At 44.7% G+C, this 25,337-nt stretch overlaps 2 protein-coding genes across 2 annotated transcripts in view; one reads left to right on the forward strand and one right to left on the reverse strand.

The window, feature by feature from the left end:
• Positions 1 to 1,343: 1,343 nt before the first annotated feature.
• On the forward strand, positions 1,344 to 18,289 carry SLC51A (solute carrier family 51 member A). Its single transcript, XM_025875978.2, has 9 exons — positions 1,344 to 1,603; positions 2,212 to 2,306; positions 12,276 to 12,430; positions 13,427 to 13,500; positions 13,911 to 14,069; positions 14,628 to 14,739; positions 15,031 to 15,177; positions 17,274 to 17,379; positions 18,120 to 18,289. Exons 1-9 carry the CDS (start codon positions 1,566 to 1,568, stop codon positions 18,287 to 18,289), a joined length of 1,056 nt encoding a protein of 351 aa, XP_025731763.1. The 5' UTR covers positions 1,344 to 1,565.
• Positions 18,290 to 19,749: 1,460 nt separating this feature from the next.
• PCYT1A (phosphate cytidylyltransferase 1A, choline) overlaps positions 19,750 to 25,337 on the reverse strand; it is a 31,516-nt gene continuing 25,928 nt past the window's right edge. The window contains exons 7-8 of the mRNA XM_025876007.2: positions 24,724 to 24,912; positions 19,750 to 23,859 (exon numbers count right to left, since the gene is read on the reverse strand). Of these exons, the coding sequence (XP_025731792.1) occupies positions 23,653 to 23,859; positions 24,724 to 24,912 (396 nt within the window). The 3' untranslated portion in view covers positions 19,750 to 23,652. The remainder of the gene's footprint in view (positions 23,860 to 24,723; positions 24,913 to 25,337) is intronic.

Genomic DNA, 25,337 nt, shown 5'->3' on the forward strand with positions numbered 1-25,337 from the left:
AGGCTAGAGATGAATGACCCAGAGAGTATTCCGGTCACATGGTTGAGGCAGATGAGTCAGCCTGTGTCTTTGTCAGGGTGGGGCCAAGGCAAGTGACCCTCTGCGGGTCAATGCCCTTGTACTCCTTTTGCCAACCCCTCCACCTCAGGAGGGAACTGGGTCCCTGAGACTCCTGGACCCCTACACTGACCTGTCCTGAGAGTTGTACTTTAGGAGGAGGGTAACCCAGAGGGACAGAACCATGCTCAACCCTTGGGAGACATTTGAGGTGTACGGGGACAGCAGCAGAGAGTCCTCTTGGTACCCACCAGTAACTGCTGCCTCTGATTGTAGCTCCTCACCATCCCAGAATCCACTCTCTTGCCCCTCTCCTGGGCCCTTTTCTTACTTTCAGAATTCTTACCTGAACGTCAACAGAGCTCCTGGCCTAGGTCCCTTTTTCCTTCACTCTACACTCTCATGGCTTTCTGTCCAACCTGGCATCAGAACTTCTCTGAGCCTCAGTTTCTTCCTCTGTAAAATGGGAATAAAGACAGTACTTACCTTCCAAGAGCAGTTGTAAAGTTTCAACGAGATAAGGAACGTACTGCATTTCCTACAGCACCCGGGGCACCAGAAATGCTCAACAAACATTTGCCGCTGCTGTGGCCGAGCTTTCACTAGTTATCAGTCATGTGACCACTTCTAAAGCGCATTCAATCCGTATGTATTGGGCCCCGTGCCAGGAACCGAGGGGTACTATGCCTGGGCTCAAATGGCTTTAAATCTACTTGGAGAGAGAAGAGAAATCACTAATCAATAAAAAGTTCAGAAACATATAATTCGGCACAGCTTTTCAGAATCTGTCAAAATGCTCAGAAATCTCACTCAGCGACTCGGCCTCTTAGGTACCCGTGCATCTTTGCTGGGTCTTTGGCTGCTGTTTGGCAGGGTAAGCCCATCATCAGGATGAGGAAGGCTGAGATTTGGGGAAACCCACGTGGGCCGCCTCTGGTTTTTGCAGCTTGTTCTCCCCTCTGCACGCCAGACCAAAGTGCCGACGCAGTCAGGGAGCTGGCCTTGACTCTCCCGTCTCCAGGGGGCCAGAGATCAAGTTCCAGCCAGGTTCTGGGAGACGGGGGTTTGCTGACTGGTAGTGTTGTGGGGAGGATAGAGAACTTTATTCCACCCCCACCCTAGAAGACTCATTAGAGGGTATGTAGCATGAGGGCTGGCAGGTGGCAAAGGGTGGCCAAAGGCATTGGTGAGAAGGAGGGAGGGAGGAAGGACCACACCTAGGAGAGGGAGGAGTCAGGAGCCAGGGATCTCAGCCAGCCAAGAGGATCAAATTCCTCTGGGGTAAACTCTGAGATAAGCTCTAGGGATCTGTGGGCACAGGAAGCCCGAGAAGACAGCGGCAGAGGAGAAGATCCTGCCATTGGCCCTACACGTGGCCGCAGTCCTCACTCTGACAAGGGCCGGCAGGCAGCAGGACCAGCGGGAGCCACCTCCCTCAGGGCCCCCACCTGCCTGCCCCTCCTTGCCCCTCAGTGCTTGCTGGGAAAACCAGAGAGGGAGAGAAGACGATGGAGCCAGACAGGACTCAGATAAAGCTTGACCCCAGGTGAGTGAGAGTGGCAGGCCCAGAGCCAAGAGCCAGTTGCTGAGCAATGGTGTTCCCTATCACACTGGCCTGGCCATATCTCCCTCCTGGGGCCTTTGGCTCCCAGGACACAGAACGAGGCAGACGAATAATGGTCTGGCTGGCCCTGAGGTCCTGGGCGCCAGAGTGTGATCCTTCAGAGCCTTGGCTTTGCCCCTCAACTGGGAAGAGAAAAATCTCAGAGGGGGTGGCTGTGAGGGGCCGGCACAAAACCCCAACCTGCTGTGGACCCATCCCTGGTGCTCAGGGCCCACTCTTTCTCTGAGGCCCTGCTCTTTCTCTCTGGTCAGTGCCTGGCCTGCTGCCCCAGTGGAAGTGGAGAGAGAGAACTGTGGACTCTTTGGGCACTGAAGCCAAGCCTGCCTATAGCCTAAGTGGCGCGTGTCTTACACACTAGTCTGGGCTCATTTGCCATTTCCTCTAAGAATCGGGGCCTCGAGGGGAAATGTACAAGCTCCCTGAACTCAGGAGTGTTTGAGGGAATGTCAGATAATTGGTGTTCCTTCTGGTACCCACCCCCTCGCCTCCCCAATTCTGCAAGTTCTGAACATAGGCTGGTGTCTCTACAGGTACACAGCAGATGTTCTGGAGTTACTGAAAACCAATTACAACATCCCCTCTGCCTGCTTCTCTCATGCTCCCACTGCAGCCCAGCTTCTGAGAGGTGAGTCGGGGCCCTCCCCAGGGAACTGGAAGGAGAAATGAGCATCCCAGCAGGAGGCCAGGACAGCTAACAAGAGGTGGTCCTGAGCTGGCCAGCCTGGAGAGTGTCTATCATGGTGAAGACCTTGGACAAGAGCAACTCCTCAAGGAACCAAGAGGCCAGATGAGGGGCATGGCAGGCTAGCCAGGGAGACAAAGCTGCATGCTGGACCTCCCACAGATCCCAGCCTCAAAGCTCATGCAAGTTGGGAACACTGGCCTGGAGCATTGTTCAAACCCTAGAGCCATCCAGGGACTCAAGATGATGCCCGTATGATCCAAGCCCCAAAGAATCCTCCTTGGGGCCTGCATAATAGCCTCTTTGGGAAAGGGTGTACATCATTCTAGAGGGGTGGTCATTAAAACATAGGCAAACCTGTAGAAGTATTCTGACAATGTTGGCCAATCAGATCTTATATTGAATTGCTTTTGAAAGTGCAGAGCAGAAAATGGCACTCAGTTTATTCCCTGGCCGCCTATATGACAACCAAATGATCCTAGCGTTGTTCTAGCAAATGCGGCTCCTACCTGTATTTTATTTTGTTTTCTTATGGCATGATTAACCACCTCTTAGATATTGATGAAGAGGAGTCTGTGTCTCTACGGTATTTTTTTTTATAAAGTTATGTTTCTTTTTTTTAAGATTTTATTTATTTATTTTGACAGAGAGAGAGAGAAAGACAGCGAGAGAGGGAACACAAGCAGGGGGAGTGGGAGAGGGAGAGGGAGAAGCAGGCTTCCCGCTGAGCAGAGAGACCAACGTGGGGCTCGATCCCAGGACCCTGGGAACATGACCCGAGCCGAAGGCAGGTGCTTAATGACTGAGCTACCCAGACGCCACTCTGTGGTATTTTTTTTTAAAGATTTTATTTATTCATTTGAGAGAGAGAGCATGAGCGTGGGGGGAGGGGCAGAGGGAGAGGGAGAAGCAGCCTCCCCACTGAGCAGGGAGCCCGATGTGGGGCTCAATCCCAGGACCCCAGGGTCACAACCTGAGCCCAAGGCAGACGTTTAACCGACTAAGCCACCCAGGCACCCCCTCTATGGTATCTTTAATGTTTTTTCCCATGCTCCTTCCTGATACTGACACTTCATCGAGTAGACTCTCTGACCAACAGGATGTAGTCAGTGTGGATCAGGAGACAATATAGGCATGTGCACGTTGGACAACGTTCAGCCTGGTTGCAGAGCGAATGACAACTGCCAGAGAGTCCAGAGAGGCTTTGCAGCTACTCTGGGGTCCGTGCCAGGAGCTAGCTGCTACGTGCAGCTCGAGGAACCTCTCGTTCAGAGTGCAGCTGTGGTACAAGTGTTCCCTTACACTAGCAGTTGCCAACCAGAGGCAATTTTGTCCCCCAAGGAAATTCTGGCAATGAGTAGAGACCTTCAGTGGCCACAAGAAGAGGGTGCCACTGGCATCTAGTGGAGATGCCAGGGATGCTGCCCTGAATACAAAGGAAAGTCCCCCATGACAAGGAGTTACCTTGGCCAAAGTGTTGACAGTGCTGAGATTGAGAAACCCTGCCTTACACAGTAAAAATCAATCTCACATTGCTTTACGACAGAATGTGCAAATAGAAGCACCAAGGATCTTCAAAGTAGGGAGACCATTCTGGGTCTGGTAGTCCAGCGCACTGCCTTGTTCCCAGGGGGAATGTCAGAGAGTGGAGAGCAGGCAGTGGGCGCTGCTGGGGTGGGGATGCAGACAGAAGGGGCAGGCAGGTTCCCTGGACGCTGAGGAGCTTAATCGGGCAGGATTCCAGGTTGCTGGTGGAGAAGCAGGGGACAACCGAGAGGGCTGGGCAGGTGAGGTGGGGCCTGATGACTGTCAGGCAGAGGAGTTGTACTTTATCCTGCAGACAGAAGGAGCCAGTGAGGGCGCTGAGTTTGGGAGGGGCTGGACAGTGCAAAATCATTAATCAGTAAACAGGATGGACTTCGGGGAAGAAGAGCCTTGAGAAGCAGGGCTAGGCATTGGAGGTTATCGCCCCAGCCCAGCATGAGGATCAAGAGTCTGAGCTAGAATGGTGTCAGGGAAAGACAGGGGAGGTTGGAGAACAGAGGCAAGTCGAAGAAAGAGTGGGCTACCTGGTAAATAGCTAGACGGGGTAGGTGAAGGCAAAAGAGCCCGCAACCACCACCCTGGGGAACAGGGCACAGGGTGAGGGCAGACCCCCAGAAACCGGAAAGCCCGGAAGAGGCTTTGCCCTCAGGATATGGCAAATAGCTAGACGGGGTAAGTGAAGGCAAAAGAGCCCGCAACCACCACCCTGGGGAACAGGGCACAGGGTGAGGGCAGACCCCCAGAAACCGGAAAGCCCGGAAGAGGCTTTGCCCTCAGGATATGGCAAAACCCTTCCTCCTCCGTCTGTAAACTGTTGCTCCTTAAGTTGGCTGCCATTTAAAGAGGAGGTCTTCGGGGAGAACTACTAAACATGTTTTTGAAATGCCGGTGATATGATTGCAATGACAGTCCCTACAGGAATTTTTAAATGGACTGATCCAAACATCTCTGTGAAAGTGTGAAGGGCCAGGAAAAGCCAAGACAATTTTGAAAATGTGTATGGAGGGTACCTGCCCTACCAGGGATTACGACTTATAATAAGACCAAGCAATGAGTAGTAAGTGCAAGGGGCCTAACGAGTAGAAACACAGAACCGAACAGGGCGCCCAGAAATAGAGCCCGCTTGGGCACGCGCTCTGTGAAGGGATGCCACACACACCAGTGGGCAGAACGGACTCCTCAAGAAGTGGTCTGGACAATGTATTTGTCCCTGGGACAAAAAAATCCGTGTGAAAATCGCTCCAACGTAGCTTTAATGCAGCCAGCTTAAATACCTAAATGCAAAATGCACACATTTTTACAAAAGACAATATAGAAAGATATCTTTATGATTGGGAGTGGAGAATAATTTCTTAAATAAAACACAAGAAAGCACAAATGAGGAAGATAGACTCCATAAGCAAACTTTTATACAACTAAAGACACTATCAACAACGTTAAATGCCACACCCTGACTGGGAGAAGATATTTTCAAGCCTAACTAACAAAGGATAAGAAGTCAGTACAAGAGAAATTACCCAATACAAAGTGTGTAAAATATGTGAACAGACAGTTCAAGCAGAAGAAACCCAAATGACCAATAAATGGACAAAAAGATACTCTACTCAGGAATTAGGGAGCCGTGAATGAAACAATGACATTTCCCTACAGTGAATCTGAGGTGACAGAGAGGGCTCGTGGACCACCGGTGGGAGCCTAACTGGGAAAGCCACTGTGGAGAGTGATCAGCTCGCTGCAGCACGACAGATTCTCATCTCCTCCAGCCCAGAAATTCTGATTTTAAGTGTCCGCATAAAAGAACTCTCCCATATGTGCTTAGCAGACCCGGCCAAGAATATTTATGGAAGCATTTGTTTGTCGTAATGAAAATAATATCATGAAAACAATGTTGGGTGGGAAAAGCATTTTGCAGAATGATGCCATTTGTGTAGTTTTTTTTTTAAAAGATTTTATTTATTTGAGAGACAGAGAGAGTAGAGTGAGAGAGAGAGAGCGCGAGCAAGCCCAAGTGGGGGAGGGGCAGAGGGAGAAGCAGGCTCCTCGCAGAGCAAGAAGTCAGAGGGGGGCCCTCAGGCTCCACCCCAGGATCATGACCTGAACCTAAGGCAGACGCTTAACCGGTTAACCGACGGAGCCACCTAGGTGCCTCCACTTATGTAGATTTTGTAAAACGCAAAGCAATATAGTATGTGGAGTATGTACCTATATTGTGAAAAATTAAAACATAAGTGAAAAAGATATACACCAACTTCAGAACAGTAGTTAGCTCTGGGAGGTGAGGTAGGGAAGGGAAAATGATCCAGGAGGCATGTACAAGGGCCCTGAAATACATCTGTAATGTTTTATGTTTCTAAAAATAATTTTTGAAGCAAAATTGGCAATATTGTAACACTCTTTAAAATGGGTTATGGGTATATATATTCCTTTTTGCTCTATTATTCTCTTTAATTTTGAAATTTTTGTAATTTAAAAAATAATTATAAAAATCATTTTTGATGGCTGTGGTAAAATGCTAGTCAAAAATGTATGCAATCTTACAGTATAATTGCAGTAATACAATAGGTATGAACTTTAACCAGGGTGTTTTTTAAAGCTACTTTTTATTGAACAAATACTACATGCCAGGTGCTGTGCTAAGAGGTTAATGAGAGGATGAATAACCTGTCCAAGGTCAAGAGCAAGCAGTAGGTGGGATTTTACTTTGAACTCAGTTGTCTCTGACTCCAGAGCCTATGCTCTTAACTCCCATGAAGACAAACATGCAAAAACTAAAATAACTTTTGGTTGGGAACTAACTAGAATTATGGGAGATACTCTTTCAAAATTTTAATGCTCTAATATTATTTTCATTATTTAAGAAAAGTTATTTTCACTATTGTGGACACAGTGGGAAATTTGCTAGTTGCTAAAGGTGTAAGTGAATTCAAAATGATCAGTTAGACAAGCATTTCCCAAAGCGTGTTTCTCGGAATACTAATCTTAAGTAGTGCCTCATGAACACAGAATCTACAGAAAAATAAGTTTTGTAAAAGCTATATTCTATAACCTTCACTAGGAAATTACAGTGTAAATCAGATTAAAAACTTGAGTATGGGAAGCAACAGGTTTAACTTTGTTTAAGGCATTTCCAAAAATCCTCTGGCCATAGAACACTTTTGTCCCATAATATCTATTAAGATGCAGAAAAATAAGGTAGGGGACAATCTTCAAAGAAGATAAACGAGTTTTATGGAGAGCAGTAGTGTCAGGCTATGAATGCTAAGAAACTTCTCTCTTTCTCAGCTTTTGTGCTGTGGCAGTGGATACAAGAGCGTATAGATACTACAAGTAGGAGAGAGAATATAGAGTGCCAAAGCCAGAAGTTACAAGAGACTGCAAAATCACGTCTGTGCTGAACAGTCACATATGCCCCCACCCAACTTCATAAACTTAAACAACTTTTTAGGGTTGGGTTTCATTGTTTATATCACTCCACATTCGCTCCCATAGCTATGAGAACACACACCAAGAGTCAGTGTGCGAAATGGTTAAGAGTATGGGCTCAGCCAGAAAACCCTGGGTTTTAATCCCAGCCCCATAACTTCCAGGCTGTGTGACCATGGACAAGTGCTTAACTCTCTAAGCCGAGTTTCCTGGAAAAGCCTATAAAATGGAGATGACAATAGGAATTCTCATGGAGTTATTTCTTTCATTCAACAAATAGCCACAGTTACTGTTCCATGCATTTGGAGATGGAACAGAGAACAAACAAAGCTTGACAAAGTCTCTGCCTTCCAGGAGTTTACAAAGGTGGTGGTGGTGGGGGGGAGGCAGCAGAAAATAGGCAAGTAAATAAATATGTAAATAGCCTCACTGTGGGAGGCAGATGGGGGGGCAGCATCACAAGGGCACTCAGGGAAGGCTGGCTGAGGAGGGGCATTGAACTGAGAACTCAGTGAGGAGAAGCCAGCCACTGGGAGCTCAGGGAAAAACGCTAAATGGGCAGAAACCAAGCACCACCAAGTTCTGGAGGCGGCCCAGCTTGCATGGTTATTGCGAGGCTGAAGGAGTGGTAGGGAAATCCTAGATCTCAATAAAGAGAAGACCGGAGCTGCAATGTTTGAGATGGGGAACACAGGGCGTGGGAGGGGATGAGTGCCAGAAACTTAGGGTCAGAGGCCATGAGGGGGACTGTGGTTCTGGGAGTCAAGGTGGGGCAGATTTTCAAAGAGGAGCGAGCAGTCAAGACAGTGAAGACTGGGAACGTCTCTGGCCTTGATTGGCTTTTGAAAGGGCTCTTTTCACTCTCAGCTTTCCCTGAGCCTGTGAGGACAAGGGTCAAGCAGGGGTGGGCAAATCCTGCCAAGAGAGCCTCTAGCAGTGACTCTGCCTTCCCACAACCGACACTGGTTTTGAGAAATCTACTGAATTGGGACAGCTGCATGGCTCAGCTGATTGAGCATGGGACTCTTGATTTCGGGTCAGGTCATGATCTTGGGGTTGTGATCTCAGGGTTGTGAGACTGAGCCCTGGCAGGGGGGGGGTTGGGGGGGTCCACACTCAGTGGAGGTGGGGGGGCGGGGATTCTGCTTGGGATTCTTCTCTCTCTCTGCCCCTCCCCCCGACTCGTGTGCACTCTTTCTCAGCCCTGACCTTCTTCCGTTCTCCCTACAATTATGTCAATATTTTTAGTTGGTTATCTTTATAGATTTATTATCCCTTTAGATAATTTTTTATTGTGCCAACCACAGGCAGTACTTCCTGACTTTGCACTTTGTAAGATAAAGAGAGATATTCGTGTCCCACTCTTCAACTCTTTTCTACCTTTCTCTTCCCAAACATGGTTATAATTTTACTGGGCTAATTTTGCAATCTTCTTTGTTGACATGAGACATTTTTTTAAGTATAAATTATATACAGTAAAGGGTAATGATCTCAAGTGTATATTGTGATGCATTTTTGCCTGTGTGTACATCTGTGAAACCACCACCTAGATCAAAAAATAGAGGATTTCCAGCAACAAGTAGGGTCTCTTGTACACCCTCCCCAGTTACTATGCCTCCTGAGAGCACTATTTTAACCTTTACCACCTCTATAGATCATTTTTCCCTATTCTTCAATTTATATAAACAAAATCAAATGGTATATATATATATACTCTTGTATCTGGCTTCCTTCACTCATCATTATGTTTTTAAGATTAATCTGTTTTGTTGCATATATCAGTAGTTTATTCTTTTTTATTGCTGTGTATATTCTATTGTGGGAAAAAGCACAATTTACAGTCGACCTTTAAATAACATGGGTTTGGGGGCGCCTGGGTGGCTCAGTTGGTTAAGCGACTGCCTTCGGCTCAGGTCATGATCCTGGAGTCCCGGGATCGAGTCCCGCATCGGGCTCCCTGCTCGGCAGGGAGTCTGCTTCTCCCTCTGACCCTCTTCCCTCTCGTGCTCTCTATCTCTCATTCTCTCTCTCTCAAATAAATAAATAAAATCTTAAATAAATAAATAAATAAATAAATAAATAACATGGGTTTGGGGCACCTGGGATCGAGCTTGACGTCGGACTCCCTGCTCAGCTGGGAGCCTGCTTTTCCCTCTCCCTCTGCTGCTCCCCCACTTGTGCTCTCTCTTTGTTAAATAAATAAAATAAAAAATCTTAAAAAAAATAAACAACATGGGTTTGAACTGTGCAGGTCCACCTATACGGGGATTTTTTTAAATAAATGTATGTACAGTACTATAAATATATTTTCTCTTAAGATTTTCCCTTTTTTCATAAAGATTTTATTTTTAAATAATCTCTACACCCAATGTGGGGCTTGAACTTACAACCCCAAGATCATAAGTCGCTCCACCGACTGAGCCGGCCAGGTGCCCCTTTATGATTTTCTTAATAACATTTTCTTTTCTCTAGTGTACCTTATTGTAAGAATACAAAACATAATACATATAACATATAAAACATGTGTTAATCAACTAAGTATGTTATCAGTAAGGCTTCCAGTCAACCATAGGCTATTAGTAGTTAAGTTTGGAGGGAGTCAAAAATTATACACAGATTTTGAACTGTGCAGGGGTGGGAGCCCCTAACTCCTGGGTTGTTCAAGAGTCAACTGTATTTATCTGTATTCTTGTTGAATACATATGAGCTGTTTCCAGTTTGGGCCATTATGAATAATGCTGCTCTGAGCATATTTTCAGTGTTTATAAGCACTCATTTCTATTGAATATGTATGCAGGAGTGGAATTTCTGTGTCATAGGATAGGTGCATGTTAAGCTTTAATACATACTACCAAACTGTTTTCCAAAATGGTTGTGCCCCTCCCAGCTGAATAAATGAATTCCATTTTCTCCTTATCCTCATCAGCACTTGGAATCATCAGTCCTTTTAATTTTAGCCCTTTTGGTGGGTATGTAATGGCATCTCACATCTGTGTTGCCCTGATGACTGTTGATATTTAGCACCTTTTATGCTTCATAAACATTTACGTTATCTTCTTCTGTAAAGTAACTGGTTAGGTTTTTTTTTTTCATTTTTTAAAAAAGATTTTAAAAGATTTGACAGAGAGAGACAGCGAGAGCAGGAGCACAAGCAGGGGGAGTGGGAGAGGGAGAAGCAGGCTTCCCGCGGAGCAGGGATTCCCAATGCGGGGCCAATCCCAGGACCCCGGGATCATGACCCGAGCCGAAGGCAGACGCTTAACGACTGAGCCACCCAGGTGCCCCCTTTTTTTTCATTTTTAAAAATCGTGTTGTCTTTTTCTGACCGATAGGAATTCTTTATATATGGATGGATACTGGTCTTGTGTTTGATATCTGTATTTCAAATATCTTCTCTCAGTCTGAGCTTGTCTTTTCACTCTCTTAATGGTTTCATTTGACCAACGAAAATATTTCATTTTAAGAAAGTCCAGTTTATCAATTTTTAAATTTATGGGTCATGCTTTTGTGTCCTATTTTAAAAGATCTTTGCCCACCTCAAAGTCATGAAGATATACTTCTCTGTTTTCCTCTAAAAACTTTATTGTTTTAACTCTCACATTTAGGTGTTTTTGGATGATGTGAAGGAGGGGTCAATGTTCTTTTTTTTTTTTTGAATGGTCTCCTTTATTTTTTTTATTTTTTATTTTTAAAGATTTTATTTATTTATTTGAGAGAGAGAATGAGAGAGAGAGAGCACATCAGAGGGGATAGGGTCAGAGGGAGAAGCAGACTCCCTGCCGAGCAGGGAGCCCGATGCAGGACTCGATCCTGGGACTCCAGGATCATGACCTGAGCCAAAGGCAGCCGCCCAACCAACTGAGCCACCCAGGCGCCCTCAATGTTCTTTTTTATACACCAAAGGATATCCAGTTAACCCAGAACCCTTTTTTGAATAAAACATCCTTTTCCCCATAAATTGTAGTGGAGTCTTTGTGATAAATCAGATGACCATATATGTGTGGGTGTGTTAATAATTTTTTTGTTTTTTTAATTGAGTGCTAATAAGTTTTTTAAAAATATTACACATTCTTCACAAAGATTTTGAAGGAGCGTCTCTGAGGGTAGGACCTGGACAGCTAGTTTTTAACAACTACTCAAATGATTGCAATAAACACTAAAGAAAGCTACTGAACCACATTTAATTTAAGACTAATTATGAGGCCAACATGAATCAAATGTCTTTGGAGTCTTTATGTGTATCCATTTCTCTTTTGTTAAAATCCCTTCCTGGGGCGGCTGGGTGGCTCCGTTGGTTAAGCAACTGCCTTCGGCTCAGGTCATGATCCCAGGGTCCTGGGCTCGAGCCCTGCATGGGGTTCCCTGCTCCTCAGGGAGCCTGCTTCTCCCTCTCCCTCTGCCTGCCGCTCCACCTGCTTGTGCTCTCTCTCTCTCTCTCTGTGTCAAATAAATAAATAAAATCTTTAAAAAAAATCCCTTCCCAATGTCCCAGTTTCATGACATAATTTTTGAAATCAAATTTAAACAGCCCTAAAGTATACCATTAATTACATTCTGCTTTAATTATAATGTTAATTGGTCCATGTCTGCTAGCATGACACCTTTCACTGGAAAGTAATAAAGTTGACTAGGCACAGCCAACCTCCTAATTCAAAATTTTTGCTAATTAAGTAAAAACTTGTTTGGTGTCTATATCCTGGTTGAGGTAAGCCTTACCATTCCTAGAATTATTTGGTCTAGTCTTTCCTCTATGCAGAAGAATGACCACATTTAGCCACATGTTGGATATTCTAAGAAAATGCCATTCTTCTGCATAGGTGGGAGCCTAGACCAGATAATTCTAGATATGGTAAAGCAATTTAGATCCAAATGAAGAAGCCCACATCTTCTGCCCCTCGGTCCTAGACTTTAGCTCAGGGGAGTCTGCCTCTCTTTCCACTTTAGCACTGGGCCCTACGGAAATTGCCCTTACAGTCATTATGACCTTGTTTGCCCTGGGCTCGGTCATCATCTTCCTGGAGGATGCTGTCTACCTGTACAAGAACACCCGGTGCCCCATCAAGAGGAGGACCCTGCTCTGGAGCAGCTCTGCACCCACGGTAAGGGCCTTGTAGCTGCCATTTGGGAGGGACTAAACAAGAGACAGGAACCATTTTGAGAATTCCTCTAAACTCAGCAACTGAAGTCAGCAAAGGGCTGCCTGGGGGGCTGTAATGGGATTTCCATTTGCAGTCGGGACCCCATGCTTGGAAGGCTAATAGGCAGTGGGACAGGGAGTTTGAATTCTTAGAGCCAAACACAGCTGCAGAAACTGCTCAGCCCACTAGCAGCCCCACTCATTACTTCCTGCCACAGTATTACTGTTAAAAGCAAGCTTCCTTCCTATATAGGAAAGCAGTGGTTCCTCAGAGGGGAAAGAGGGAAAGAATTTTTTTTTCCATGGGGACATATTCACCTCTACCCTTACATTGTAGACCTTTTTAACTAACTCTGACAAACATTATATAGGTTTCTGGCTTGCTCCCAGCCATAAGACTGGACTTCAAATTCCTTGTGCGGTCTGTGTGTGTGTCTGGGGTGGAGAATGGAGCCCTTAAGGTCCTTTTCTAGCGGAGGACACCTGCTTGGGCCATCTCAAATCATCAGAGATGCTCTAGTAACATATGACGTTGAAAAGGAAAGGTTGGATCTTGACCCAGTTCCTCCTAAGGATGAACTTACCAACACTACTACAGGGATATAGGAAAACAGCACGAGACTTAAGGGGACCTGCTGTCTCCAACACTAGATATGGAAGGAATTGACCACTGAATTTAAAAAAAAAACTTTAAAATTAGTTGATTTTTAAAAAATTAGGAATTTTTGCAGCCAACCACTTAAAGTAATGATACTCCAATTATTAAGGTTTTGCTTCCTTGAGGCCTTGCCAAAAAAGTTTGCCAGAGTTGGAGCACAACCCTAACCCTAACCCCTAACCCTAACCCTAACCCTAACCCTAACCCCTAACCCTAACCCTAACCCTAACCCTAACCCTAACGCTAACCCTAAAAGACTCCCTTCTCGCTGGAACCAGCTTCTTGCTTCTCTCCAAGTAGGTCGTGTCTGTGTTCTGCTGTTTTGGGCTCTGGATCCCTCGTTCCCTCATGCTCGTGGAAATGGCCATAACCTCGTGAGTGTCCTGCCCCACCCCCAGCTCTGAGCTGGGTACCCTTTTGCTCTCCACTCACCCAGGACTCCAGAGTCCACATCTTCTTTTATCCCATATCCCTTCCAAAAATCCCTGCAAACTAATTGATCATGAATCTAGTCCCCTTTCAACTTGTGCTAATCAGGTCTCTTGAACTTCTGGTTCTGTTCGTCCTCAGTCAACCATTTTGTTCCTATAGGCCCCAATTCCTCTCGTCCTCAGCCCCTGGACCCTATCCTGTCTCCGTCTTGCTGGGTCACACATTCTGAATGACTGGTCCCTACTATGACCCCCTCAGGGAGCCCCACCTCTGTTGCACCCTTTGAGTCTGGTATCCCCTCAGCTGGCTGCCACCTCCCCCTCTGTGAGGCCCACCTCTGCTCCCACTCCAGGTTTTATGCAGTATGCTTTTACCTGCTGATGAGGGTCATGGTGGAAGGCTTTGGTGGGAAGGAGGCAGTAGTGAGGACACTGAAAGACACTCCGATGATGGTCCACACAGGCCCCTGCTGCTGCTGCTGCCCCTGCTGCCCCCCATTCATGCTCACCAGGTAAGGTGGGAGGGAGAGGCTCCCTCGAGGAACAGGTTAGCCTCTTCCTGCACTCTCCCAAGAGCCTCTCTGGCTCTCTCAGCCTTGCTTCAAGTCTCTTGGAATCAGGCCGGCATGGAACAAAGCCAATGATGAAAGGGTGGGCATCCCACGGCCACCGCCCACACATTGGGCACCCACTCAGGGGTGAGGAGAGCAGAGGAAGAACTCCGATTGCCATCACTTAAGTTCACTGCTGCCTACAAACTTTAGCCACATGGAGCAAAGTGGACTTTGGGCTACTTACTTGTCCCTTGTGTCCATTTTGGTTAATGAGGTTGGGGTCAACATTGTTCTCGCCCAAAGGCAGCATTCTGGTCTGGGGGTGAGTGGGAGACAAGAAGAGGGTTTCCAATGCTCTCAACATTCCGGCTTCTTCCTATATCCCCAGTCATCGAGCCATTTTGGTGTCTGTTATGGCAGCTGAGCTTCAGCTCAGGAGCCCAGTGAGGGAGCTGGAAGATGTTCTTGAAGTAGGCAGTCTGGGGGTTCATGTTCCTAACCCTCTTCTTCCTTCAGGAAGAAGCTTCAGCTGCTGATGTTGGGCCCATTCCAGTATGCCTTCTTCAAGATAACACTGAGCCTGGTGGGCCTGTTTCTCATCCCAGATGGCATCTATGACCCAGCAGACGTAAGCCAGGAGTAAGGGGCAGCAAAGTCCAAGACTCATTTAGTACCTCTGAGCTCTAGAAGGAAGAGCTGGAGCCAACATCCCCTGCAACAGGGCCCCACAGACAGGGTAGCCCCAGCAACAGTGTAGCCGTGGAAAAGTAGAGGCTTGGAGACCCTGGTGGGAAGAGGAGAGTGGAATAGGCCAAAGCTTTGGGGCTTTTTTATTACCTTTCCCACCATAGAAGAAGAGAAATAAAAGGAGGAGAAACAGCTCGCCTCCCTCACTGACTACTTTCTGATCTGCCACCAGATTTCTGAGGAGAGCACAGCTCTGTGGATCAACACTCTCCTCGGTGTGTCCACCCTGTTGGCTCTCTGGACCCTGGGCATCATTTTCCGTCAAGCCAAGATACACCTAGGCGAGCAGAATATAGGAGCCAAATTTGCCCTCTTTCAGGTAACTCTACCCTGGGAGAGAAAAGATGGTTGATATTAGAGCTACCAGTAACTGGGGTTAGGAGATGAGACTAATAAAGACCAAAAGTGGGTCTGGGAATCTTCTTAAGCCTAGGTTTCCTGTGAGCTTTAAAAAATGATTCCTGCCCCTTCCCAGCTTTTGCTTTTCTGTGCTGTAATAGCTTCTAGTGCTGCCCTCACAAAGGATCACAAACTGGGTGGCTTAAAACAACAGAAATTTATTTTCTCACAGTTCTGGAGGCTAGAAGTTCAAAATCAAGGTGTCTACCAGGTCATGCTTCCCCTGAAACCTATAGGGGAGGATTCTTCCTTGCCTCTTCCTAACTTCTGGTGGTTGACCAGCACTCCCCGGCTGGCAGTTGCATCACGGATTTTGCCTCCATCATGACATGGCATGTATTGTGTGTCTTGTGTCTCTTTTCCTCTTCTTATAAGGACAACAGTATATGGGAATAAGGATCCACTCTCCTCCAGCACGATGTCATCTTAACTCATGACACCTAATTAGTTAATCAAAACAATGATGCTGTTTCCAAATAAGATCACATTCTGAACTACTGGGGGTTAGGACTTTAACATATCATTTTAGGGGACCCAGTTCAACTCCTAAAATGTGTATTATCAACCTTAAATTCTTCTACCTTTTGCTTTTTTCTTTTCTTTTCTACCCAACACTTTCTAAAGCTCTGTAATTCATCACCACCAGGAGCATCAGCATTATTATAGTTATGAACTACCTTGACCACATGCTAGGGATTTTTCATACCTTACATCTAAATTTTCACAATAATCTTAGGAGTCATTATTATTTCTATTGTACAAATGAGGCCCAGAGACGTCATCGGGCTTGCTCAAAGGCACGTAGGTATGGGGCTAGAATTTAAACCTAGATCTGACTCTCAAATCCACATTCCTTCTTCTCATCAGGCTGCCTGCACACCTCTTCTGAAAGTTCTCTGCAAGGCACATTTTTCACTTTGACACTTTCCATTCTCTAAAGCCCAGAGGACTTCCACCAAATGCAATGATTTCTAATCCAATCTTGTTTTCCTTCTCTCTCCACTCTTTCTGTCTCCTAGCTAGGCCCTTCTCCTATTCCCACAGCTTCATGACTGCTTTATAGTTAATAGTGTGCTTTCACATAAATTCTCATTTGAACTAAGCAGATGCCTCCAAAATGTGGATTTCTGGGCATATAGTTGGTAGAATTGAAGAAGAGAGAGGCCAGAAGAGCCTGAATTGAGTCAGGGACTGAAAGGGCAAAAAGGATCTGGGCCCCAGAAGTACTTAGGGTCTTGCCACAGGCTAAAAATGCTGTGACTGCCGAGCCTGCCCGGGACTATCATGGAGACACCCGGACATGCTGGGCCTGCCTTGAAGAGGCTGACACTTCAGAAAAGTGCGCTCAGAGAGGACAAGTACTAAGACACATGGTGTTGCTGGAGCCTCTGGACAGAGATTTTTTTTTCTTCTTTTTTTTTCTTGTTGTATCAAAATATACATAAAATTTACCAATTTATTTTTAAGTGTACAGTTCAGTGGCAGTAAGTGCATTCACATTGTTGTACAATCATCACCACCATCCATTTCCAGAATTTTTTCACCTTCCACACAGAAACTCTGTACCTATTGAACATTAATTCCCCTTTTCCCCCTTCTGCCCACCCCCTGGCATGGTAGAGATTTTTCAAGGGTGCCTTCCTTCATGGCCAGTTGCCCCTTTCTAAGAGCAGGGCATCTCAGGTCCTTGAGCCAGATGGAAATAGTCTTCTCTAACCATCCACCTTGTTCATCCATTGAGTGCTCACTGGTAGCCATGGCTGAGATAGGGAAATAAACATGGACCCCCAAATCGTTCTTGTTTCTTGTCACAAATAATCGTAAAATATTGGGTAGAAGACAAGATTGTAATTTGCCTAAAGATTAAAACTCCACAAAACTTTACTTAAGTGAGTTTTAGCCCTCTGTAAGTGCACAGATCGAAAGGTCAGCTGAATGCACTGTGGAAGGCCAAGCACAGCAGTGGGCCCATTGGCCTCAATGCCCCCCTGCCCTTGCTTCTCTTCTGTTCTGCAGGTACTCCTCATCCTGACTGCCCTGCAGCCATCCATCTTCTCAATCTTGGCCAACAGCGGGCAGATTGCTTGTTCACCTCCTTTTTCCTCTAAAATCAGGTCTCAAGGTGAGCACAGAGAGTTCCTCTCTCATCACAGAATGGGTGATAAAGGAGGGTCAGGGAAGAGAGGACCTTGGAAGAGAGGTTGGGCCAGCCTGGCTTCTGGTCAGAATACTCAGAAAGGGATCACCTGAGAAATCCTAGTAGGGTTTTAAGGAGATGGTGACTTCTCTGACCACATAGAGGAGAGCTGCAATCCTACAGCTTGGGGCCAGCCCTGATGGCCAACCCAGGAAGCCACAGGTTCAATCCTCAGCTTCTGGGAGAGGAATGGGTGTGGTTTGAAAGCAGAAGGTCATGCTGATAGGGGCGCCTGCATGGCTCAGTTGGTTAAGCGCATCCGACTCTTGATGTCCGCTCAGGTCATGATCTCAGGGTTGTGGGATCGAGCCCCACATCAGGCTCCATGCTAAGCATGGAATCTGCTTGGGATTCTCTCTCTCTCTCTCTCTCTCTCTGCCCCTCCCCACTGCTCGATCTCTCTCAGGAAAAAAAAAAGAAGGAAGGTCATGATAATAAAACACACAAAAGAAATGGGGTTTAATTCTAGCCTCAGTTTGCAGAAGGTAGAGTCAAGTTCTGGTTTTGGCTCTACCATTAATCTGCTATGTTACCTATGACAACTTAATATCTTTAGACTTGGCTTGAGGACAAACTGGGGAAAGTGTTGAACTCATATGCCAGGGCTGCTAGTGGGGTACCACCTCTACGATTTGGCATAACTTATATTTCACTCCATGCTGCAGTGATGAATTGCCACCTCCTCGTACTGGAGACTTTTCTACTGACTGTGCTGACACGCATGTACTACCGAAGGAAAGACAACAAGGTTGGATATGAACCTTTTGCTTCCTCAGACCTGGATTTGACCTCAAAGTCCAAGGTGGACATTGATAAGAGACACTGTACACATTAAACAGGCACAAGATTTCCTCACTGTCCCTCAACCGTGACCAAATGGGGATGGATTCCATTTTCAGCACAAGCTGATAGATTACATTTGACTATAGCGGATAAAGGAGAATTACGGAACAGGATGCAATTATTTGGGATCTTGCCTGGAGAAGGTGTTTTAAGTTTTATAATAAACAGGATGAGTTTAAAATTCTGTAACTGGGTACATTGCCTCTGTGGCTAACACTATTAGCCCTTGAAGCTTATATATTGAAAGGTCACTCTAAATTTTCCCAAAGCCAGTGAAAGAGGGGAAAGTATATGGTAGTTTGCCTGTTATAAGAACAGGAGTAGATCTCAACCAGGCAAACCCTTATGTCTATTGCAGCACTACTTACAATAACCAAGACATGGAAGCAACCTAAGTGTCCATCAACAGATGAATGGATAAGGAAAATGTGGTTTACCTATACAATGGAATATTACACAGCCACAAAAAAAAGGCTGAGACCATGCCATTCGAGACAACATGGATGGACCTAGAGGGTATTATGCTAAGTGAAATAAGTCAGATTGAGAAAGACAAATACCATATGATTCCACTCATAAACGGAATCTAAACGAAAATGAATAAACAAATGAAAAGCAGAATCAGAACTATAAATACAGAGAACTGATGGTTGCCAGAGGAGAGGGGGTGAGGGGTTGGGCAAAATGGGTGAAGAGGGGTAGGAGATACAGGCCTCCAGTTGTGGAATGAGTTAGTCACAAGAATAAAAAGCAGAGCATAAGGAATACAGTCAATGAAGGGGGCCTGGGTGGCTCAGTTAGTTAAGCATCTGACTCTTGAGTTTGGCTCAGGTCATGATCTCAGGCTCATGAGATCGAGCCCTGTGTCACGCTCAGTGCTCAGTGCAAAGTCTGCTTAAGACTCTCCCTTCTCCCTCTGCCCATGCATACCTGTTCTCACTCTCTCAAATAAATAAATAAATAAAATCTTTTAAAAAAATGGAATACAGTGAATGATATTGTAATAGCAATGTAATGGGACAGATGGTAGCTATACTTGTGGTGAACATAGCATAATGTATAAACTTGTCAAACCACTAAGTTGTACACCTAAAACTCATGTAACATTGTATGTCAACTAAAAAAAAAAAAAAAAAAACTCAACCAGGCAAAAATAGTACAAACCTAAAGTCTCGAAAGAAACCAGGCTTCTGAAGATGTCATTAGGACACCGATGACATTAGACCTCATAGATCTGGATCAGCCTCCCTTAGAGGCACAATGGCTTTTTGGGCCTTCTGTGCAAAGCTGCAAAAGAATTTCCCTGATAATATGGTCATGGAACAATTCTGAGGAGACAAATTAGGATGCAAAAGCCAAGGAACTGAGAGTAGGTAAAATAGGTAAAAGTCCCAAATACATAAAACATCTTATACACACGTATACCAGGTCCAACACACAGGAAATAGAACATTAGGTAAAACCACTTTGCCTTTATTTGCCTAATGACGAAGGCCAAAATAACTGAACAAATTAATAACACTCACACAGGAAAACAATATACTGAACACCGATTAAGGAAAACGCCCTGTGGATGATGGCACTGGGGATGGGGCTAACATTCACACCAAGGCCAGTGTTTCTTCCCACACGCCTTTTTCTTTTCAAGATCCTCAATACAAAGCAACCCAACTAATCAACTCTCTGTGTTTAAAACAGTCAGTGCCCCCTAAGAAGGGTGGGAAAGCCCTCTTTAAACCTAAAGGAACACAACCTGAGTCATCTTAGTGTTAAACCTAGCACTTTTGTTTTCTATCCCAATCTGAGAATTAACATAAAACTTTGGCAGACAGAAAATCTTTCTTCTTTCTTTTAAAGAAAATTAACATTTAATAGTATAATCCCAAGAACATGTTCTACTTATTTGGAAAAATAGAAGCTAGGGACCACTCTTTATCCCATGACAATCTATTCTATGAGAGAAAACAAGAACAATCATTGTATGATTTTGAAAAATACAATCTTTAAAAATACTTACACTGGTAAGCTTAAAAAAAAATACCATTAGTTAAAAACATTGCTAAGGGAGTTTTCCTACCTGTATTAGTTCAACTTCTGGTGAAAGTGTGTGCTGACAGAAAATGTAGACGCTAAGGCTTTTAGGGAATTAAAGAAAAGCAGCAAAATATAATTGATTTGGAAAGATTTTAGACAGAGATCTAGAACAGGGTCAAAAAAGCAATGAGCTCCAGAATAACAAAAGCTCCCCACAAATCAAGATAATCCGGAGAAACAAAAGCACTGTGAAGAACCATGTGGAGGGGCGGGGTGCGGAATATCTGGAGGCTGCCTGACCAGTTGTGTGGTCACAAGTAAAATAAGAAAAATCTAACTCGGGTGCTGGGTTATTGGCAATCAGAAAAAGTCAGAAGTTCTCTTGACCTCATAATGCTTCATATTTTTTCTTATTTAGCATCTTCAACCTCCTCCTATCCCCAGCCTTCTTACCCAAGCCTCTGTGAAATAATGGTCTTTGGCTCTATCAGAAACAGCTGCAGCAGTACAAAGAATCTGTTTCTACTCCTCTCAAGTTTCAACCTCTGTTCCTTAGTGCTACTGAGTCTAGTGTATGAAAAGAGCACACTTTCGGCCCAGCCATCTCAGGGTAAATGAATGTAGCACCTCCTCAGCACCAGCTCCTGGGTTTGTCTCCATCCTTCTGTCTCACAGACTGAGCTCTGAAGCCAACTAGTGGCTTCAGAGGCTTTAAGGCTCTCCCATCTCTACTACATTTGGCTTATTGCTTTGTGTGCGGGATTCTGGGAAATGGCTAATTAATATTAATATTAGAAATCAATATTAACAGTTAATACTAAAATTAATAATAGAAGATTTACAGATCACAGGCATGGTCATGGTAGGCAAACCACTAACTTCATTTAATTAGGCACAAATGATCAAATAATACATCATCCCAACAGCTTCTTCCCTCCACCCATCCTTGTCCAGCACCTAGGATCACATTTATCCCAAAGTAACTAATATGCCGCACAATAAAAGTTATAGCTTTAAGTCAAAATTATTTGAGGATGCACTAGTGTTAGGAGACTGAGGCCACAGAGGCTCGTCAAAAGGAGTGAGAGGGCTTTCCAAGCACGTGTGCATTTGCTGGCCCTGGCGGTCTCACAGAACTTATCAGCACAGCGGTTATACTCCAAGGGCAGGGAATGCCCAAAGTAGCCCACTGACAGAGCAGAGGAAGAGGTCCCAGATAGTAAACTTGAGAGGAGTGACATGCAGAGAGGAAAACCACATTCTGAGCATCTCCCTTGCCAAATACGCTTGGCTAATATGTACTTTGAGGGAACAGGTAGGTGACCTTCAGTGATGATTTCATCATCTTTCTATACCAGGGAGAATAAGACAGAAATAGGCAGAATTCCCGAAGAGGGAAGACTAAAGCAGAAAAGTTAAAATATGTGATCCTATGAAGCTGGTTAATGTAGGAAAACAAGAACTTGAACTGTTTCAAAAAAAGGATTCCAAGCCAAAGCTCACGTAAACCATATTTGATAGCAAAAATAGCACTTCATGAGAAGAGTCAGAAATGTAGTTTACATAAGCTGTCAGGACAACAAGAGATTTCCCTCTCTTTGTGTCTCTACTCTGCCTCTCTGGGTGTTGGGAGTTTTAGGAAACCAGGTAGTCCTGCTGTGCAAGCAGGCAGTGATTCTAGCCTCTGATCCTCAGGCAGAAGAGCAGGTTTTACCAGAAAGTATTTAGGGAAGAGACTATGAGATGCTCACAGCCCTAGCATAGGGGCAAGAAAAGATAAAATACAGTTTTCTTAGCTGAAAACACCAAAACTCCACCCCCACAAGGGGTATTTATGAGTGACAGGGTGGGGCCTGGACATAAGCAATTTTCCCCCTGAACCCAGCTACAGGATTATTGAAGATGATGGTCTGCTCATTCATGTAGCTGCAGAATGCTAGAGGCTTAAAATGAGCTCACACTCAACTGCAAGTGTCAAGCTTCAGCATCTCTGATGTGGAATATAAGTGACGAATCCTCCTGGGCAACCTAACAGGAGAAGTGGGACCATAACCACCAGGCACACGTGGGAAAGGGAGAGAACCTGCCATTCTCTTGTCATGTTTTGTGGCCTGCTGGAGGGGCAGCAGAGGGAAGTCCCAACCACTGCAACTCTCAGAGGAAAAGAAACACCACCTGGAGCATTAGTTCCCTAAGAACATTCTTAAGGACAGAGTTCAAGATAAGGCTTTAGGAAGGGGGGGGGGGGCGTTTCTTTATGCTTTTGTGTTTAAATTCTGTGCAAATCTCTCTAAATATTCAATATGGCTTTGAGCAACATGGATTAACAGATCATGTTCAAACTGCAGACATTTACAAAGTATCCTCTGTAAGAAGCTAGGTAATAAGCATTGAAATAGCAGGGCCAGGAACTTACACCCAAATGGGAAAATTAACCTAATTTGATCCTTTATAGGACTGAGTACTGTCCCACTCCCATCCCCAATCACAATAAACCTGAAAGTGTTCCTTCCTTCAAAGGTAGACTGTAGGAAAGAGATTGACAAGAGCTCCCAAATAACTGGGCAACAGAGTTTTCTGAGAAGATGAACACAGCAGGAAAACCGCAGCTGATGCCATGTGGTCTGTTCCATCCACATCAGTGTCTTTCCATGGACCCCATCGGGTCCAACAAGAAACTCCTCAGGGAGTAAGAAAAGTTCGGCTCAGATCTCCTTCTTCTCACAGCCACATTGACACATGTGCCAGCAGTACATTGAGGGGGTCTGTGACTGAGTTTACTCAGCTTTTAGCTTTTTTTTAAGGACACCAAAATTATGCTATTTCCCCTCCCCCTGAAATCACTCATCAGCATGGCTCATTGGTTGAAGGACTGGCAAGCCACGAACAGAAGGCAAACACTATAGTGTATCAGGAAGAAAAGGCCTCTGGGTAATACACCACTTCCTTCTGCCCACTCCTCAGGGGCAAAGAATTAGTTCTACTTACAACATTTGAAAGACTAATTTTTTAAAAAAATTAATAAAAATGACAATTTCCCTGTCAAAATCACATGAACATAAACAGTAAAGCCAAGTCTGTAGGGAGGGTATATGGATGCAGAACAGGTTTCTGAGGTGTAGTCAGCCTCTTTCTTGGTGTGGATAGGTGATGCCTCTTGGAGGATGGGCTGTCTGATCCCATCCTACATCCTCCTGCCCCAACTTTCTTTCCTTTGTAGCTGTCCTTAGGTTTAGTGTTGGAATCACAATTTGAAATTCAACAGAGAGCTTCCAAAGGTGATGGGACAGAGGGAGGGAAGAGAAAAGGAGGGATGAAAACTTAGTCTTCTTCATCCTCACTGATATCATAGGCTGCAGCCTTGTGCCTGGAGAGGTTTGCTGGGGAGGAAGGCGGGGAAGTCTTGCCAGAGAAGGGCCATCGAAAAGACGGGGAGGGGGAGCGTTCCCGAGTAGGGCTGCTGCTGGGACTCTGCTTTGGACTGATGGCCTGCAGCATCCGGCCTTTCCCCTCTTTCAGCATATGTTTCTAGGGAGACCAAAAAGAAGAATTAGAAGAAACCTAGGGATCTTACTAAATCACCACTGGAGGATCTGAGACTTCAAATTATCACGAATGCCCTGTGCAATGTCAAAAAAGTGATCAAATAAGCTAGGGGAGGGACATATCTAAAATTTTAAGCAATCTCCTCCCTAAAGTAGTCCATGCTATGCTACTTATCTAAGGGTTTCCACATGTTATCTATAGTAACCCAATTCTCGACTTCTGTGTCAAAGGAATTCTTAAATAGCTACTTGGTCTGCAGTCCAGGCTCCAGGCAAAGAAACTAACTCAGACAAAAGAGTACCTATTCTAGTTTTAGAGCTCTCTGAAAAGGAAATTCTATATTTTCCCTGAATAATCTGTTCTGGTATCAAATACTTTCACAGTTAGATCCTTCCTAATATCCTAGGACTCATTTGCTAAATAACTACATTCACCTTCTATTTGGCTTGAAAAGACCTTGTTACTCAAGGACAGAACTCTAACCTCACCCAGCAGCTCTGCAGCAGCTGTTTATAGTGGAGGCAGCTTTCTTTTTACTGTTCTTCGTTCTTTCCTTTTTATCTAAAACTATAATATAGAAGCAAGCTGGGCAAGGTTACTTGCTTATCACCAGATTTGGAGGTTGACAGCTGGCAAAATTATTTAGGAGAATGTGTAACCTCTTTCTGTAACGATTTTAAACTTTTTGGGGATAGTTGAAATATAGTTCAGCCCAATATAAGGAAGAGATTAGATAACTACTTAATGTTGATGTCCCTTTCTATAATGCTATAATTCTTTCCACAGCATGAAAATACCCTAAATTTTCCTGAAATTCCCTAAACTTTCCACCAGGAAAGAACATACCAGCGCTCCTTCTGGACCAAACATTTCCAGGAAACTTCCAATGAATTCTCGGGATTTCTCCTCCCACTTCTGAATGAGATCAATGCTTTTTTCCTCGACCTTCTGAACAAATTCTTTTGACTTTTCTTCCACGTCTTTCACTTTCTTCTTTACTTTGTCAACCCGCTCTTGCAAGTGGTATTTCTTCTCCTAAGTAAAGAAATAATTGTTTTGAGAAATAATACTCTGACCTCCATTCCAAAGGGAGAAGAAAAAAAAAACATTTCAGCACTCTACTGATACTATTTCCAGTCATTAGAATTTCACTTCGCCCTAATCTATCCCTTGTTTCTCTAGCATAGTAACAGATTAAATATACTCTGGATGGTCATCTTATATGAAAGTGTGATAATCCGAACATTGTAGAAGCCTGGACTAAACTAAATATACAGAGTATGCTCAGTAACAGATGGGCATATAGCCAAATGAAGTCAGAATTTTTAAGATTACATCAAAAACTAGTGATGTACGAGACGTTGGCTAACTGAACATAATAATTAAAAAAAAAACCCATAAATTTGGAACATAAACATGCCCAACATAACCCAAACCCCATTCTAGATGAAGATACATAA

Source organism: Callorhinus ursinus, unplaced genomic scaffold (assembly GCF_003265705.2).
Source record: "Callorhinus ursinus isolate GAN/ISIS: 27379988/994484 unplaced genomic scaffold, GSC_fseal_2.0 scaffold1, whole genome shotgun sequence".
Taxonomy (NCBI): domain Eukaryota; kingdom Metazoa; phylum Chordata; class Mammalia; order Carnivora; family Otariidae; genus Callorhinus; species Callorhinus ursinus.